Below are 19,484 nucleotides of genomic sequence, written 5' to 3'. Positions count from 1 at the left end.
TATTTGCCATTCTTGGATATGTAAAACTGGACAATATTTCTTAATTAGAATCTTTAGTTGAATTATTAAAGTAGAAACTTTTAACATTTAAGGTCAGATATATACAGAAACGTAAAAACTTATAGGAGCTTTACAAACCTTTGAACACCGTTGTCCAAACCAGCATCATACATCTGCATGTGCTATGAGATATGACAGTGTGACCTTTCTTTATTGGCATGAATTATTATGAAAGAAGACAACATTAAGGCATAATTTCCTAGTGCTGTGCAAAAGATCTCAATCACCCCTAATATCTTCATATGCTGCTTCCAAACAGCCAGACTTTCTTGTGATATTTTAAAGTGTTCTTTATCTGTAGTTCCTCAGGTTTTCTGAAGGTCTATCAAAGTTCCTCTTCTTTTCTTATGCCACATGTTCAACCATTGGGAAATATAATTTTTTTATTACATCAAGCCCTTAGAAAGTCCTTAGAAATACTGGTGTAAAACCTATTTGTGATCTTGTATAATAACTACGTGGCTTTCTAAAACATAACACCCGCTTTTATTTAAATACATTTTTTCAATGAAATTGCATCACAGCAGAAAGCAATCTAATAATTTAATTTTCAGTTGACTGATATAGTGCCAACAAATGGCAAAAATGGCAAAAATGGAAATCAGGGTCCAATTTATATACAGGAACATATTGTCCATTAAATCCAACCATATAAACAGATTCCTAATCATTTAAATATTAAATATATGCTTTATCCTAATACACCTGTCACACTCCCGTGTACAAAACAAAGCAGATGCTTTGGTACTGTTGCAACTCTCACATACAAATCATCACATACAAATGCCTGTTCTTGAATTTCTTTAGCTCGGGGCATGATGTGTTGAGGTATTTTAACCTACTTCATTTTGCCAGACAGGATGTATTTAAGTGACTTCCTGATTATAAAGGACTGGTATCCATCCATTCATCCATCCATTTTCTTCCGCTTATCCGGGGTCGGGTCGTGGGGGCAGCAGCCTAAGCAGAGAGACCCAGACTTCCCTCTCCCCAGTCACTTGGTCCAGCTTGTCCGGGGGAATCCCAAGGCGCTCCCAGGCCAGCTGAGAAACATAGTCCCTCCAGCGTGTCCTGGGTCTTCCTCTGGGCCTCCTCCCAGTGGGACGTGCCCAGAACCCCTCACCAGGGAGGCGCCCAGGAGCCATCCTAACCAGATGCCCAAGCCACCTCAACTGGCTCCTCGCGACGTGGAGAAGCAGCAGCTCTACTTTGAGTCCCTCCCGGATGACTGAGCTTCTCACCCTGCCTCTAAGGGAGACCCCAGACACCCTGCGGAGGAAACTCATTTCAGCCGCTTGTATCCTCGATCTCGTTCTTTCGGTCATGACCCAGAGCTCATGACCATAGATGAGGGTAGGAACATAGATCGACCGGTAAATCGATAAGGATAAGGACGGGTAATAACAAGGAATGTGTGTGGTAACAATGAACCAAAAAATGAGGTTAATCACATTTAATTCACGATTTAACCAGGATAATAACTACTTTTTCACATAAGGCCAGGTTGAATTGGACTGCATTTTTTTCTTGCTCTTGGTATTTATGAGGTTATCTTTTTGTTTGTTGTTGTTGTTTGGTGATCGGAAACATTTAGGTGTGACAAAAAGTGAAAACAGTGGAAATCTATAAAGGGGCAAATACCTTTTCATAGCACTTTGGGTAGCTTTACATAAAAAACAGCTAATCTTTTGAAGATGTTGAAAAACCTTAAGAAAGTCTTACAAAATATTGATCAAGACCACTTTTAAACGTAGGAGCAAAGTTTAGCTACTTGGAAATAAAAAATAAAGGCCAGAAGGACCACCAAAGACTTTTGCACAGTGCTATTTTACAGTCTTTTGCTGTGTCCAACATTCAACTTGCACATTAGAAGTAAAACTTTAATGTTGCTTGTGCCTTGAAAGAAATCCCCCAGGGTGCTAAAGATACTAAGGCTTCAAATCTTACTATCTTTTCATGCTGTGTGAATTTACTTCACCTCCTGTCCTTGTGAGACGCCTGTCTCAAAATAAACTAAATATTTAATTTAACCGCTGGGCTTGGTACCCAGCACAATGTCGTTTTCACCTGGACAGCCCTCTTCCCATTGGCTTCTGAACTCCAGCCCTCCTGCTTCTGACCCCATCCTCTTGCATGCTACAATCCTTTTTGTAGGGAAAAAGAGGGAAATGTATGAGCACCCTGTCTTCTGCTTGGCCTCTCAAGTGATGGATTTAACCATCCGTGAGTACCCTCATCATCCTCTCCCCGCTCTTTCATCCCTCTATGGCTTCCTCTCATCTTACAAAGATGCTGCTCCTGCCGCCATGCTTGCTTTTATCTGTGCCTTTATGTGTCAGAGTGAGTGGGGAGCGCACCAGTCCAGAGATCTGTGAAGTACCGCACTGATTCGGTCGGGGGTCCTCTTTTAGGCACTGTCTGTTTGTGATGGACATGAATGAGTAGTCTGGTCTGTAAAGCTTCTTTCTTTTGGTTGGGCGCCCATTCTTTTGACTTGAATGCATTTTTAGACTGCTTACATTGTTATCTCCTGCAGTCATTTGGTCTGATCATGTCCGTGCTTTGCCAAACAGGTAGGCTTCTTTTTTATTTCCTCTCTGCACCACCAGCTTTAGTGAGGAGCATCTGTCGACAGAGCTTTCGAATGGGGAATACAGACAATGTGTGGATTCAAGAGCTTCACTTTTATCTTAACTTGACTTTAATCATATCAAGTCACTTTCTGCGTCCTGTCTGTAATCACAGTACTTTTACATGTGTCTTGTCTGATTACAGTAGTCCAAGCTTTGTCTGTTTAACAAACATCTTGCCACATATTTTAATTTCCAGTTTTCCACAGGCTTTCTGTGTTTCTATTTTTTCAATTTATTTTTTAACTGTGTGATGTCTGTCTGTCTCAGAAATCTCGCTTCTTGCAGCTGAAACCACCCCAGCAGACTCCCTGAAAGGGTCACGAGATAACGAACACGTCTGAGCCCCAAAGTATCGTGAAACTAATCACAGAGACGTTCTGACTCTAAACATCTGCTTTTTTATCTTTTCTCTCCCCTTTTTTTCTTGCCGAAGTTGAGAAAGGTCAAAAGGATCAGAAGGATCCAGGTGATGCTACGTTTAGCTTATGGTTTAGCTACAATGCACACAAATATGGACACATACACACACTCCCTTCACTTAGACACATGTTTTTATGCCATAATAACTATTTCATATTTTATCACATTAAAAATAAACATTTCCACTGACTTTTATTGGGATTTATATTGGAACTAACACAAAGTGTATAATTGTAAAGGGAAAGTTACATGCTACATGGTTTTCAACATTTTTTCTTACAAATGAAAATCTGAAAGTGTGGCAGTCATTTGCATTCAACCCCCTTTCCTCTGATACCCCAAAATAAAATTCAATGAGACCAGTTGCCTTAGGAGTCACCTAATTAGTAGATACAGTCCAGCTAGTTGGGGACAAAGTTGTCGAGTGGTTCAAAGCAGGATTAGGCCATAAAAATACCTTTGAACATCTCACAGAGTACTTTTTAATCTATCATGCAAAACATTGAAAGAGTATTTCAAAACTGCAAACCTCGGCTATCCACCCACACTTACAGGCATTATTCAATAACAGCCATTGTAACTGTAGAGGAGCTGCAGAGTTTCACAGCTCAGCTGGGAGACTCTTTGACACCATGAGAATAAGTATTGTAGATAAAAAGTCACAAGGTGTCTTGTTTGATGTTTTTTCACAAAACATGTGGGGGCCATAGTAAACAGGTGGAATAAAGTGCTCTGGTCAAATAAAACCAAATTTGATTTAAAAGACATGATGTGGTGATGCTTTTCTTCAGCTTAGACATGGAAGCTGGTCGAAGTTGATGGGAAGATGGAGGAACTAATTACAGAGGACTCCTGGAACAAAAACCTAAAAAGCTGCTTAAGACTTGAGAATGCGGTGTAGGTTAACCATCTAGCTGGAAAACCACCATAAACATACAGCCAGAGTGAAAAAAGAACAGCTTAAATCAGAACATATTTAAGTGTTAGAAAGGCCTTGTCAAAGTCCAAACCTAAATCTAATTTGAGACTCTATGGCTCCAATCTGACTAACCTTGAGCTCCCCTGCACAGAAGAATAGGTAAACATTTCAGTGAGTTGGTTCACCACATAACTCCCTATAAGATTAACTTTAGGTTTCTGATCATAATGCGATTAAATGTGAAAAAGTTCAATAGTAAAGTACTTTTGCTACAAATCATGCATTTATCAGCACCATGTCATTTCTGCAGTACTTCACTCTATACATGTTGGCATGTTGAAATAAGTATGGTATCTTAAGCAGATACAGCAAACACAGTGGTGATTGTACTACTTTATTTTTTTCAAGTCTGTAGCCTTCAAAATACAAAACCTTTCTTCATAAACCGCATCTCTGTTAATATATATTTTTTTCCTGACCACGACAGTAAGACTTGAATATTTTGGTTTTATTGTGAGAAAACATCAAAATCAGAAAGTAATACAAACTCCCACTAAAAGTCGTACCCTATAAAATATATTTTCTGAATGCAAAATATGAATAATTAATAATGGATTAATTCATTATTACACTGTTTAATTCAGTTGTTTACACAAATACAAATTGTTTTCATTTCATATAATACTGTAATACTGTGTTTCATATAATACTGTAAATACCATGTTTTAAGGTCATGTACTGATGACTTAAAAGTAGTAGAAGATACAGTTTTATTATCTATATATACAAATAAAACCTTGTTCCTTGTCTTGAAATGATTTCATTAAATATTCAGCCTAACTAAAGCAAACTTTTCCTGCTCACTGCAGTCAGTTGTCTCATGGTCAAGTGAGACCTATATTTAAAAATCAAACACACAAAACATTCAACCGTTTGCAGATAATTATTGCTTTTGTCAGTCATCTCAAAATGCCTGTGGCTCAGTGAATAGACTGGTTGCTCTTTGATCTTCAGCTTTTCCAGTCTAAAAGCTAAAATGCCCTGGGGGAAGGATACTCAGCAGTTGGCAGAAACATTTGCTGCCATTTCTGGAATTTGGAAGGCATACAACACTACATTATGTATGTAGGTGTATGCATGTCGAAGAGAGAGGATGGGAGAGAGGGAAGCACTCCATCTATAAAATAAGTACCATAGGAACGGGTAGGCAAATGTCTAAATTTGACTCACTGCTTTTGAAAGCTTAAAGTGATCAACTAAACTAGAATCACATTCTAAAATAAAGTCTATACAGTTTTGATAAACCAAAATGATTTTCATGGCTAGGAACAGCAAATATAACATTGCAAACATTGCTAAATAATTTGTCTTTTGATCTGTTGGTGTTATCAGATGTAAAACTATTTTATATAAAAATTACAACTTTAACAATAAAAAAACACCTTTAAATATATTTTAGTTCATTTTCATTTATTCAACTAAGATCAGTAAAGTCATAATTTAATACAGTACAAATAATATAATAATAATAATATATTTATAGGTGCATTTCTTGACACTCAAGGTCACATTACATCATAAAACATAAAAAAAAACAATAAAAAAAGAAAGTATAGCGCTAAAATTTTAAATAGACAATGCAGCTATGATCAGAGGCAGTAAAGCTAGTTTAAACCGTTTTGAGTTTGGATTTAAAATGTGGCATCTGTGTTATGGAGATCAGGTGGGAGTGAGTTCCAGAGCTGAGGAGCAAATCAGTTCAGTTTGATATATTGCTCTGTAATTCAGTTAACAACAGTTCTATTGAATTCTGTTGAGTTCGTTCTGGTTCAGTTCAGTTCAGTTCTTTTCAGTTAAAATGAAATTAGTTTATTGGAGTTTAAGTTGAATTCAGTTCAGTTCCTATCAGTTCAATTAGGTTCAGTAAAAATCAGTTCGGTTTATTTTGGTGTAATTCATTTTAGTTTAGTTCAGTTCAATCTGCTTAATTTTAATTCAGTTTATTTCAGTTCAAATCAGTTCAGCTCTATCAGGTGGAGCTAAGTTAAAGTTCATTCGGTTTAGTCTAATTTTGTTTTTCAGTTCAGTTAAAAACAATCCAGTTTAATGCAGTTTGTCATTATGTTTAGTATTCTTCATTTTAATTCAGTTCAGTTCAATTAAGAGTTAATTCTCTTCATTTCAAACATTCATTTGTGTTCAATTCAACGTTTTCAATTTCAGATCAGTTAAATTCAGTCCAATTTGATTCACGTCAGAGCAGTTCAATTTAAAAATAGTTAGATCTGATTTAATTTATTTAGATTCACCTCAGTTTAATACAATTCAATAGAGTTAAATTGACTTTTGATATATGTCGCCTTTTATGACCGAAACAAACTAAACTGATTAAACGGAAATAATTCTAATATTAAATTAGGGGTATGCATAATTTTGGGGTTAACTGTATCTTTTTTAGACTGTTCAGATTTAACCTGCCAATAAAACCTAAATTAGAATTTAGCCTCCAGGCTAAAAGCAACATCAGGATTTCTTTTTCCATCAGCCTTTGTCAACCTTTGCTCCTTTTGATTTCTGGTCAGGCCAAAAGTGACCTTAACACATATAGATTTAGATGTATTCAACCAGGATTTATTTCTGATTTCAAATGAGACAGGCATCTGTCAAAGCTACTATGAAAGGTGTGATATTTTGAAAACAATAATTGATTTGTTTTTATTCACATTTTATTTTTAAGTGGCATGTCAAAAATAATTTAGGCCTTTCTCTAAAACCATTAAAAAATCAATTTATCGACAATAAAGCAGAAAATCCTTCGTATAATGGCTGAACAGCTTTTTTTTAGGTTTCCATTGGAATTTTAACCATTAATCTTTGGTTATGAGCTCCAAGTCTTCGAGACTGGAAGGTCTCCTTGCCATCACCTGAACCTTCAGCTCCTCACACAGGTTTACTATCAGATTCAATTTGGGACGGTGGCTGGGTCACTCTGAAACATTTATTTTGCTCCCATTTAGAAGCAGCATGTTGGATATATTAAAATATCACTTAGAACCTGAATCCACCAGACGGATTAATAGCTCGATCCTTAACTGTATGTCAGAAAACGCGACAGCTCTATACAATACTGACCCAAGCAAATAAGAAAAATGGTTAAATATGTTACTGCCTTTTCAAAACGTTTCCTGTTTTATGTAGAGTTACACATTTATGTGCTTTTGATTTAAGATTTATGTTACCATCCAGTCCCATGTTGAAATTGTATCCATTTGATCTAACATTGTGCTTTTTTTATAACTCCATTTCATGACGTATCTGTCTTTTTAGACGATGCTGTCAATAAAGGTACAAGCAAATGCTTTGAGGATAACCAGTTGATAAGCAAAGTGATCCCAAAACTTACAAAGATCGTCACTTAATTGTCAATCCAGCACCAGCACACTGTAAAAATATTGGGTAAACAGCTCTAAAGTAACCTCATCAAGCAATAAGTAACGCAGTTTAAATCATCCAGATAACCTTAAATATTCACCAAAACTAAACTTAAGACAAAAACTCCAGAGATTTGACAGCTTAACCTAAATTGACAACATTCAGCAACTATTAGAAAAAAAGGATGATTAGTAAAATTAATAAAAAGCTTTAAAAGTTATTTCAAAGCATTTTGAGTTAATGAAGAAGAAACAAAAAGATTCTTATTTTTATGTGATTTTATTAACAACTACCCAAGTAATTATCACTAGTAGTGAGCGTTACTTTTCCCTGAAGTTCAGAGTTACATTGTAGAAGATATATGGGCGTAAAAATCCTGTTTTATTTGATGGATAACTTCTAGGAGGACTGAAACATTTTTACAGTGTGTTTATGGAGTATTATTAACTAAGCCGTGCGACAGCTCCGTATACAAATGGCTTATTCGAAACTTGTTCACAATATGCATGTTTTTGATGCCACATTGCACCTCCATCTCAGTGCCACTATTCTTGTGTCTGATACTCCTGCAACATAACTCTGACTATCCTGCAAACACATCAGCTTTGTTGCTCCATGTCATGCAGCCCACACAGCACCCTCCACACTTGTTGGTACCTCTGGTAAAGATGTTTAAAAAGCTGTTATTGCAGTAGCATAATCACAGACTAAAACGTTTGCACCGATCCAGCCTGTAATTTGAAGACATTTATTCAGTGCAAAAAAAAATCAATCTAAAGAAATCAATTTTCAAAACGTTGGTGCTATACTTACTGGCAGCTCTGCTCTTAATACTTTTCTACAACCGGCTTCTGCCAACAGGACAGTGTTTAGTCTTCTCCCAAAACATTTCACAAGGTTGGATAGACAGAGTTGCTCTTTGCAGAACTGGGTCCTACCTTGTACTCATTTCTCATCAACCCATGCCACAGGCTCTCTGTAGAATCTAGGTAATTCAGTCTGTGGCTGGTTAACCATTATTGTGTTAAAGTAAGTCTTTAAGCTAAGATTCATCATGCTGTTAGACTTAATAATGAGCTATTTTTTGTTTTCTGGCAAGAACCACAATATTGTTCATTAAAATCTGGTATTTCAGACAGCTGCCTTCTAACAAGGTTTCCAAGGCCTTTGGAACTGAAACAGGCCCACTACATCATAGATCCCCCACTGTACTTAACAGTAGGCATGAGGCTCTTTACCACATATTCATAACTTGTCTTCAGAGACCCGTCAGACTCACCTGAAGTGTTTGATGCCAAAAGCTCAATCATGGTCTAATCTGACTGAAGCACACAGTTTCAGTTAAAGTCCCAGTAGAGTTTGGTCAACTCCACACATTGTATATCACATCTAATGGCTGTTGTACCGACTTGGTATCCCCAATATGTCTGTACAGCATGTTGTCTTGTCTTTCCCATGTTGGTTAGAGGCTAAAAGAAATGGGCTCCATGTATGTCATATTTAAAAACCAAAAAAGAGGACTTTAATAACTGCCTTAACTCAGTTATTAACCCCTACCCCCGCTGCCCCCCTACTTTTACGTCCTTAAAATACTTTTAATTACTAATCACTTGTTTGTCCAAAAGCTTTTTACAGCACTCAAATTAAACATTAATTCACCAAAAATATATAATTGTAGATATAATTTAAAGTACCTGAAAAATGTAGTTACGGCCCTGCATCAAACACCGTCTGTGTCTCAAGTCCATTAACGAGGCAGTCTGTCTGCTGCCCAGCAGAGTGGAGCAGATGAGCTGTCCAAGTTTCTGCAATTAGAGTCAATTTGTCTTGATGATGCTTTAACACACAACAGTGAAGTCAACTTAAGTTTGTAATAAATTAAATGTCTGCTGAAGTGACCGATGTTCATGCTATAATACGTTTATTAATTGTTTGATGACAGTGACTCACTCCCTTGTGATTTGTAAGAGCGTTAGCATATTTCCCTTGTTAGTTTAGCTTAGAGTAATCACCGTTAATAAAAGGTTTAGCTATGAAAAAAAAATTTCGTGGTTGCTTTTTTTAGGGGCTGCAGTTTCACTGACTGGCTCTATGTGATCAATATCACGGCAATGAAGCACAATTAAATCACGTTACATCTGATTGGTCAGATCAGGAGAATAATAAATTTGCTGACATGAGAATAAGATTTCTAAATAAAATCTGCTTGTGTGAGCTGTATGAATGTGATCATTTCTGGTTTGATAGTTATGAACCTCTTGTGGTATTAAATGGGCATTTTTTCCAAATCTTGATATTTGTAGATTGCAAATCACAATAAAAAGGAAATTTAAAAGTGGAGACATTTCCAGTTTCTTTGGCAAAATAGTGAGGGATGACAAGGAAGAGGAGACTGAGATTTGAGGAAGGAACAATGATAAAGAAACCAGGAGGGTCACAGGTGAAGGAGGCCACTGAAAGTGCAACAGGTGAAGAAATGAGTGAAGATGAAGAAAATTATGTTAGCATAAACAGTAAAAATGAGAAGATTTTAGAGTCAGAGAGAGAGAAAGAAAACAGAGGTACTGATGAGGAAGAGTGAATCCAGCCTATCCAGCTGGACCACCTGGTATGGATTTATTCTCGGTATAAATTCCAGTGCAGAGATTTAGACGTTTCAAAGAATAACATATCTGCTCAAGTCTACAGGTGTGACAGGTGTGTATGAAGTTAGATAATCCCAGCTTTATAGATGTAGTCTGTTTAGATTATTATTTTATGTTTTAAAATTAGCAAATCCTACAACGCTGAAACACAGTGAAAACTGTATTAGCTCTTTATAATTCTCACAATTTTTTTTTTGATCAGTGAACTTCAATGAAGAGGTCCAGCATTGCCACCCTGCCTAGACCTTTTGCTCCTCCTTTGCCCCTGAATGTAAACTTTTCTAGATCTGCCACTGCCTTAACTTGACTTTAATCAAGTTAGGGCAATAATTAAATAACTTTATAAGAACTGTCTGGGTGCCAATATGTGCTGCACTAGTGATCTTTCTACACAATATATTGTTTCTAAAGTGGGATTATTTCCCCAGTCTAAATACATTTACTACAACTAAAAGTAAGATTTTTTCCAAATTTATTGTGAGACTATGCTACTGCATTAACACAGTATAGGTTGAGGTTTTTCTCACATCTTTACTCGGGGGTGACAATAGAAGTTGAAGGTGCTGTAAAATAGAAAAAGCTATGCTTTACTTGTTTAAAGGGGTAGAAGTCAGTTAAAATCACAGTGTAAAAGCTGTGTTTATATTTTTTGATAAATTGAGTAAAATAAAGGGAAGAAAATTAATATCCCATATAGTCATAAAATCCCCCTTGGAATGCTTCTCTGTGCTTGACTAACCACTCATCCCTCACCCTCATCCTTTTGTCTCAGAAAACGTAGGCCGCTTAGTCACGCCTGCCAAAAAGCTGGAGGAAACAATTCGCCTGGCGGAGTTAGTCATAGAGGTCCTCCAGCAGAACCAGGAACACCACGCGGAGGTGAGTGAGAACCCTCTCCTCCTCTCCTCCTCAAAGCACTCCCCCCTCTTTACTCCTCACTCTTATCCCACTCGTCCCACTTCAGAGAGTTAGTGTCATAACAATGAGTCGGCTATAAATAAAGCTGCTTTTATCTTTGGGTGGCAAAAAAAATAAATAAAAAAAGCTTTAAATGGCATTGAACAGAATAAGAACACAGAAAATCAGAACTGTGAGATATAGGTTCTACGTCCAACAGGGTATAATGCAGTAACTGTATCTGGAGCAAAGACATTGTTATTTTGTTGCTCTGTAGTTTAGGCATGTGGTATAAAAGTAGTTAAAAAACAAAATAGTTTTTTTGGCCTCTGCATGTGATAAATCTTGCGCTCTAGGTTTCTTTATTGAAGCAGATCGAGAAAGTTCATGATTAAGGCCTTTGAACCAAATTGTAACAATGCAGGAAAAAAAAAACTTTTTTTACTGAAGTGGTATAATGTAATAAAACAGAAACATAAATGTATTAGAGATTTGTACGATTCTCAGATTTTGACATGCTTTTAAATATTACATATTTTTTCCTTGTTTGGACTCAGAAAAATCAATTAAATTAACAGTTCTCAAACTGTGATACCTGTGGCAAAAACATGGGCTGCCAATTCAGGTACTCAGGAGAAAACAAATCTACTACCTAACTATTAGCAAACAATATGAATATGAAGCAAATTAATTTAGAGCAAATAAGCATACAGAGCCAAAAAGGTTAGTTACTAATCCACACAGATCTTTGCTTCAAACAGAAACCACTGAAAAGACAAGTGGTGTGAAAAATATTATTGCTGTGCTGTGTTTCATTTATCTCCTCAGTAGAAACTTGGATATGGAAAACAAATCCCACCCAAACCAACCATGTTTCAAGTTGGAAAACAGCAGGGATTGTATTGTGCAAAGTGCAAGTCAAGATAACTAACTTGGCTATTAATTTAATTTCAAGCTAACCAGTATTAGCCACACACACTATTAGCATGTATTTCTCTGCATTTTCTGCATTTGAACACTGTAGCAATATGTAAGTGCACAGCATACTGTGCCTGGTCGCTGAATTATAGAGAAACAAGTCAATAAAGTGCAAATAGATAGTTTATTTCTGCAGTTATCATTTTTAAAGTGGAGCAGCTAAAATACATTTTTAGAAAACTTCAGACTTTGTTGCTTGACCTTCTGACAACACGATGCTTTTTTGATAATTTTTTTAAATACTGGAATGCATTTAAACTGCATCCTTCAACCAAATATGTAGTAGTGGATAAAACACTTTTTTTTCCTTTTGTTCTTTCTTCAAAACACCAAAAAAGGAAAAGTACACCTGTCGTTATGGTGATACTTGAAAAACCTCAGCTTTTACTGAGGTGGTAACTCCAATAAAAAGTTTGAAAACTGCTGACTTAAATGACCCATTAGAGAGAAATAGATCAGAAACAGCCCACTGATTTTTAATTATTATATATGGATTCCCAACTAGACTTAGGCATCAGACAAGAGGAAGAATGAGCTGTTTGGCATTGACAGATAGGATATGACAAGTTTTTCAAAGACTCTGCTGCTTAACCTACAAAACAATTTTATTTACTAATATGGAACCTTTTCAGAGGACATATAGAGGCTTACTGATTAGTTTTTTTTTTTGCCCAGAAGCATTGTTGCAACAAACAAACAAACCTTTTCTTAATTTTTTGGTTGAGTTTAGTTTAATTCGTAGTGTGCCAGTTATTGAAGATGAGAAAACAATGTTATTATTTTTAAGGACCACAACTATGCATAAATTTAATTTGAGAACCCGATTTACTGATTTACTGCTAGAAATGTTAATTTACGCTGACTTTTATTCAGCCTCTCATTTATCCATTTTTCTGCAAAAACACATTTTTAGATTTGATCTCTTTAAAGTCTAGGTTTTGCAGAACCATTTGCTTCTTTTTTTTTATTGATGGTATTGTGGATTTAGTCTACCAGTCATATGCTGTAAAACATTTTTTCCAGTTAAATAGATCTAATAGAACAAGTACTTCTAAGAACAAATTTGATTTTGTGCATCCACCTTACCTGCTGATGGAAATAAAATTAAATTTATGACAAACTGTTGCATTTCAGTTGCACATACTTTGTCCATGTTTAACACTAAATATTATACCTGAAATCATATAAAATAAGGGAGAGCATAATAGTATTTTCTTTACTACAGTTTTATCTGACAGGCAAATATAATTGACTTAAAAATTGCAGTTCTTCCCATCATAATTTTAAAGTATTGAAAAGCAAATATTATTAATTGCTTTAAAACACAGAATGAGCTTTATTATTGAATAACGTTTGCTGCTAAATGTGCTGCTAGAAAAAAACATGAGCATGTGTAGTTGTGTAGATCTGCAGGTGATCCAGTATGGTCTTAGAATATGCAGATAAAACAGATTTATTGTATCTCTCTGAATATGCTTGACAGACGGCAGTCACAAGTTCTGGAGATCAATCGGTACAGTATTTATATTTCTTTCTCCTCTTCAGTCCCCATCACAACCCCCTTGTATGGCATGAGCCACTGTGGCAAGAGGCACGTTTCAGGCAGAGACTGAACTCATAGATGCTGTAGCTCTGGGTGGGTTTAAAGGCATAGATACGAGAGCAAGCTTGTATAAAATCTAAAAACAGAAGCACATTAGCTTTCACAACATGATTGTGATCATTAAGCATGTTCATCAGGCCATAAAGAGGTTTCCTTTTTCTCCAAGCATGCCGAACCAGAAAATTTCCCAAAGTATGCTTCATATGAACCTTTGAAGTTTGATCCACCATGAACATTTGTTCCCTCTCCATCTGACAATTGATTTCACAGTCCGCACTTGTTCAAGCATTTCTTTTCCAGCTTCTCCTCCTCCATTCCTTTCTGCTATCTGTTATTAGCATATGAACCCTTTGCAAATAAATGACTCAAAGCACATTATTGTTCTGTACATCTTCCTGTGTTTTTACTGTCTAATGATTGGTGACTGTCCAAGCAGGGAAAAGAGGTATGTAGCCAAGCCTAATAAGGCTCTGTGCATGTCAAAATAGATGATCCCATATATCCTACCCTTCAGCATCAGTACACCCCCCTCTGGACTGGTCCTTTGACACTGTTTTACTGATACCGTATTGCAGTCTTTGTGCCTGAACACTAAATCTGACATAGAGCTCTCAAGAGTCCTGTTTGCGTCCCTCAACTACTATCAAAGGCTAGAGCCTGCACTACCTTTCAGCATTTTCCCGTCCCTAACCTGACAAAAGTTCTGCCATCCTCTCATTTGACTTTCATGAGAGTATTTCTCCTTGAATGTGGTGGAGAAGGCCTTGTTTGCTGCCTGGTTCTTTTCTAACTTTAGAGACATCATGCTTTTTTAATTCTAGGAATGGGCAGGTAAGTTGGTGGGTAAGTGGGTCTGTGTTTGCCATTGATCGGTTTTCCAGGTGATAAAATTACCTTTAAAAGGTTAAACGTAAAGCATGCAGATCAATTTGAAATGATTAATCTTCTGTTATTGAATTTGGTAACATGTTAGTCTAAATATATAGCAAATAAACTAAGACTGCCAGCTAAACAATTACTGTCAAAGAGTGAGGAGGTCCTGACAGTGCCAGAAAATTGTCATCTGAATCTCAGAGACTTTACTTAACTAATTGGAATAGACATTCTTCAAGTTGAGACATGCTGTGGGCTGCAGTCTTTGGTGTGCCTATATTTAAAAATGTGCATGAGACACATTCACATCTAGTGGGCTGTGGGATTGTTGCTGATGTGAATGGTGGACCCCCTCACTTTCTTAGCGCTGGAGAAAAGCATGCAGGGAGATCCATGGTTGCATGAGAAAAGCACCTTTGTCTTTGATGCACAGAATCTGTCTTTAACGCACATACAGTGCCTTGCAAAGGTATTCATACCCCATATCACACTACAACCACAAACTTCAGTGTATTTTACTATGACTTTATGTGACAAACGACGAGAAAGTAGCACAAAACTGTGAAGTGGCAGAAAAGGATGCATGATTTTTCAATGTTTTGATAAATAACATTCTCAAAGGGTGTCCATATGCATTCAGGCCTATTGTATTCTAATATAACTAAAGAAAATCCAGTGCAACAAATTGCATTAAGAAGTCACTAGTATTGATTGCGTCCACCGGTGTGTAATTTGATCCCTGCTAGATACATATGTTCTGTGAAGATCAGGGAAAAGTTGTGGATAAGTTTGAAGCAGGCTTAAGTCAAAAAACAATATCCCTAGCTATAAACATCTTAAAAAGCACTATTTAATTCAACATCTAAAAATGAAAGCATTAATCAGAAAGGAGGCCAGAGGCTCATGCTAACTCTGGAGGAGCTGTAAAAAAATCCATTGCTCATGTAGGATTGTAAGAGATGTTAACAGGACAATTACTAGGTCTGCACTCCACAAATCTTGTTTTTATGAAGTGGCAAAAACATTCTTGACAGAAAGCCATAAGAAGTCCCAAATAAATGTTGGCCCAAGTTACCTTGGTGACAGACCAAACATGAAAAAAGGTGGTCTTGTCAGATGAGATGGCCCACATTCAAAACACTGTATGTTGCAAGTAAACACTGAATATCATCCTGAAAACACCGCCCCATGGTGAACCACGTGTGTTGGCAGCATTATGGGGGGGCATGTTTTTCTTCAGCTGGGACAGGGAAACTGGTCAGAATTGATAAGAAGAAGAGGATAGAGCTAAATACAGGGCAATGAAAGAAAATCTCTTTTAGACATTGCAGAAGATTTGAGACAGGCAGATACTCACCTTACAGTAGGACAATGACCCCAAACATACAGGCAAAACAAGGAAATGGTTTGGATCAAAGCAAATGCATGTGTTGGAATGTCCCAGTCAAAGTCCAGACCTAACTTCGATGAAGAACATGTGGCAAAACTTGAAAATTGCTGTTCACAGGAGCTCTTCACCCAATCTGACTGGGTCTGAGCTATTTAACTCAGAAGAATGGGTGCAAAGTTCAGTCTCCAGATATGCAAGGCTGGTAGAGGCACAACCCAAAAGACCCACAGCTGTATTGACTCCACCCAAAACCTTTCAAGGTTTTACATGTAACAAAGTTTATAAATCATGTATAATTTTCTTCCGCTTCTCAGGTTTGTGCTGCTTTGTGATGATCTATCATAAAAATCCTGATAAGATACATTGAAGTGTGAGTTTCTAACATGACATAATTCAGTTCAAAGTTCAGTTGGTATCATTACCTTTGGAAGGCACTGTTTATGCAACACAACTTTGAAAATGTGATTAATATTTTGCAGCTATTTATACCTAACAGTTATGGTGAAGTTGTTCATGATGTATGTAATGATGAGCACTCTCATTAGCACACATAAACCAGTAGACTGAAACCCTCCTTCAGCAAGGTCATGTCTATGTTCACCTTATATAATGAGACATTTAATAAATTTCTGAGGGAGCTGACGAATGCACCAATATGCTGTCATGTAGTGAGTAAGATGTAAAATCAATAACACCAACCTATCTGTATGCTGGATGAGATTGTCAAGATTTTTTAAGACTGAAAACACAGAAAAACCGCCGGTTGAGACTAGCATGGAGTAAAAGCTTGTGTCGAAAACCCACAAATTTTAAAAGAGACGCTTTCCAGTAAGTTAGTCTTTTTGCATTTAATATTAAAGTGTGAGATTAGATAGGACGTCAGTTTTAACATACTGTATAAAGGGCTGTTCGTTCTGAGCTTTTTCAGTTTTGATAATCTGGAAATAATTCTGATGGAAAATTTATGCTTACAGCTAAGAAAAGGAAGACAGATTTTACTGTAAATTTTACATTTATACCTCCTGAAACATTGGCCCTATTTTCTAACCGAATAACACTTGCTCTTTTATGCAAACATCTCCTAATGCTAGCATGTTAGAAAATGCTACTAGAGATTGCTTTACTTTAGGAGCGGATATTGGTTTTGCTATTTAACATTATAATGTTACATTTCACTCATGTTAGCAGTTTAGTTAATGACTGCATGTAAGCTGCAGTAACATCACATACAGTATTAATTACTATAAGCTAGCATGCCTTTAATCGTTTCTTAGCTTATCCCAGCATATTAGCTAAAGTAAACATAATACCTAACTTGACCATAATTGATAATGTTTCTGGCTGATAGTCACGTGCTATAAGAATGTGCTTACATTTCCAAATGGGCTTTAAAGCCAAAAACTGATGCTTTTTGTGTCTAATTCGACAACAAAACCAATGTTACTGGTCAGAACACGCAGGCAACATCAAAATTCTGCAGAAAATGGTCCTTTCATTATTATTATTTCATTATGGTATTTTGTTATACTTTATGTAAGGTTCTAAGATGTACAGTAGGGTATAGGACTCTATTAATAGTATACACAGTATTTAAAAATGTGTTGAGTTTGCCAATTATTGACAACCTTTACTGAACGGGTAAATAGAAATTACATTCCAACACATGATTTAAAGCACTTCCAGCTTTCAGTATGTATCTTACGCTTAGTAAAAGTCCATGCGATCCACTGGATAAGTTAGCTGAACTGGCAGTGAACAACCCCATTATGCTGGGCAAACCAGCTGCTGGATTTATTTTCATTTATGAAGGAAAGAGATGAAGGAAGTGTCAAATCTTAGCACAAAAGCAAAAATGAAGTCCCAGAAGTGTCAAGTCTAATCAGAGACTGCATATATATTTTATAACACTCCTGGTGTTCTCATTTAAGAACCCTTGTTTCTACTCTTTTAGCCCTTGAGGAGGCTGTGTTCACCATGTTTCTCACCCTCCTGCTGTGTATCTAGGCATTTGCTTGGTGGACAGACCTTATGGTGGAGCACGCCGAAAACTTCCTGGCCCTCTATGCCATCGACATGGATGCCGCTCTGGAGATCCAGTCACCTGAAAGCTGGGACAGCTTTCCTCTTTTCCAGCTCCTTAATGACTTCCTCCGAACGGACTGTGAGCTCCAGCCTTTGCTCATTTAACTTAGAAATTTTCATCTAAAACGAAGATGGTAACACGTGTATTTTGCATCTTATTTCCCCCACCTTAGATTATCTGTGCAATGGCAAGTTCCACAAACATCTTCAAGATCTGTATGCCCCTCTGGTGGTTAGATATGTGGATCTGATGGAGTCCTCCATCGCACAGTCTATCCACAAGGGCTTTGAGAGGGAGTCCTGGGAGCCTGTTAAGTAAGGAGCCTGTGTCTTTGTTGCAAGGCTGTAGGATGCTTGCACATGCAACGCTTTGATATTCAGACAACAGTATGACTGTGTGGAGGCTGAAAAATCTGGAATAGCAGCTATAACGTTCCCTCTGACTTCATTTAGGTTCACTGTTAAAAAATGAGCCAAGAGTGGGCTGAGAAACCTATTTGTTTCATTGAAAGAAATAGGTTATTTATTTCTGGAGATAGTCTTTGATTAATGCATGTGTCATTAGTGTTTTTTCAAGCACATTGGGATCAGAGCAACATGTAATATTTCTGTTTTGTCTGTAAACTAATCTTCATAATATGTGCTTTCACATTTTTCCAGTCTGTTTTGTCTCTGTTATAATTTATTTGTTGTGGCTTCAACATGTTTACTGTTGCATTTTATCATTTTAAGCCAAATATTATATATACGATATTTTTACGTTGCCTGTCTGTTTCACTGCTCTTACTACATCACATTTGTGTCCAGCTCTCTTGACTCATGGGTATTCCTTTATACTGTCTCTTTGATATTAGTTTATGTGTGCTACTATATGTTTCTTCCTTCTTCTATTTTCAGATTTTACTTTTATGATGAGTGTCACATGGCTTTCTGCAGCTCCCACACCACTGTTATGGATTCTTTTTTTTGTTTCTTTTTGTCTGTCTTTTTCTGCAGGAGTTTAACAAGTAATCTGCCCAATGTGAATCTACCAAATGTGAACCTCCAAATTCCCAAAGTACCAAATCTGCCAGTGCCAGTAGCAGGACTATCAGTTAACCTTCCACAAATGCCTAGCTTTTCAACCCCGTCATGGATGGCTGCTATATATGACTCCGAGTGTGTATTCAACTAGTTTATTCTAGATTTGTAGAGAAACTTGAGAGCAACTTGGTATGAAGATGCCTTTTTTCTAGATTGCATTTGAGTAGGAATCAAATTCACAAAATCAAAAATTAAGCCTGTTTTCGTTAATGTCAATTCTTTGCAATGAAGTTCATGTTCATGCCAAGGTCACTCTCAAGTAGAGTAGATGGGATTCTGCTTCCTGAAATGAGAGGCTGCAAGACTCTCATTTATCTTGACATGCATGCTGCTGAGCTGAGGTGTAGAGAAAAAGACCAAAACATTAAGAGAAAGAAACATTTAAATGTGCAGCACCGTCCACAATTACTAGCACACCTGGTTGCGATTAGTTAGGCTTTAAAATAAGTTGATCTTTTATTGCAGTGCC

The 19,484-nt window shown here is 36.8% G+C and overlaps 1 protein-coding gene across 15 annotated transcripts in view; it reads left to right on the top strand.

The window, feature by feature from the left end:
• cadpsb (Ca2+-dependent activator protein for secretion b) overlaps positions 1-19,484 on the top strand; it is a 117,971-nt gene that overhangs the window by 81,983 nt on the left and 16,504 nt on the right. For 2 of the 15 annotated variants that reach the window (XM_047346726.1, XM_047346724.1), the window contains 7 exons: positions 2,215-2,283; positions 10,882-10,988; positions 13,468-13,497; positions 14,021-14,032; positions 17,855-18,011; positions 18,106-18,247; positions 18,929-19,090. In XM_047346726.1, the coding sequence (XP_047202682.1) occupies positions 2,215-2,283; positions 10,882-10,988; positions 13,468-13,497; positions 14,021-14,032; positions 17,855-18,011; positions 18,106-18,247; positions 18,929-19,090 (679 nt within the window). Of the gene's footprint in view, positions 1-2,214; positions 2,284-3,126; positions 3,160-10,881; positions 10,989-13,467; positions 13,498-14,020; positions 14,033-17,854; positions 18,012-18,105; positions 18,248-18,928; positions 19,091-19,484 lie in introns of all 15 variants that reach the window. The other 13 variants (XM_047346730.1, XM_047346729.1, XM_047346736.1 and 10 more) reach the window with 10 other exon arrangements.

This window comes from Girardinichthys multiradiatus, chromosome 20, assembly GCF_021462225.1.
Source record: "Girardinichthys multiradiatus isolate DD_20200921_A chromosome 20, DD_fGirMul_XY1, whole genome shotgun sequence".
NCBI classification, from domain to species: domain Eukaryota; kingdom Metazoa; phylum Chordata; class Actinopteri; order Cyprinodontiformes; family Goodeidae; genus Girardinichthys; species Girardinichthys multiradiatus.
This window is presented reverse-complemented; position numbering and strand designations above follow the sequence as displayed.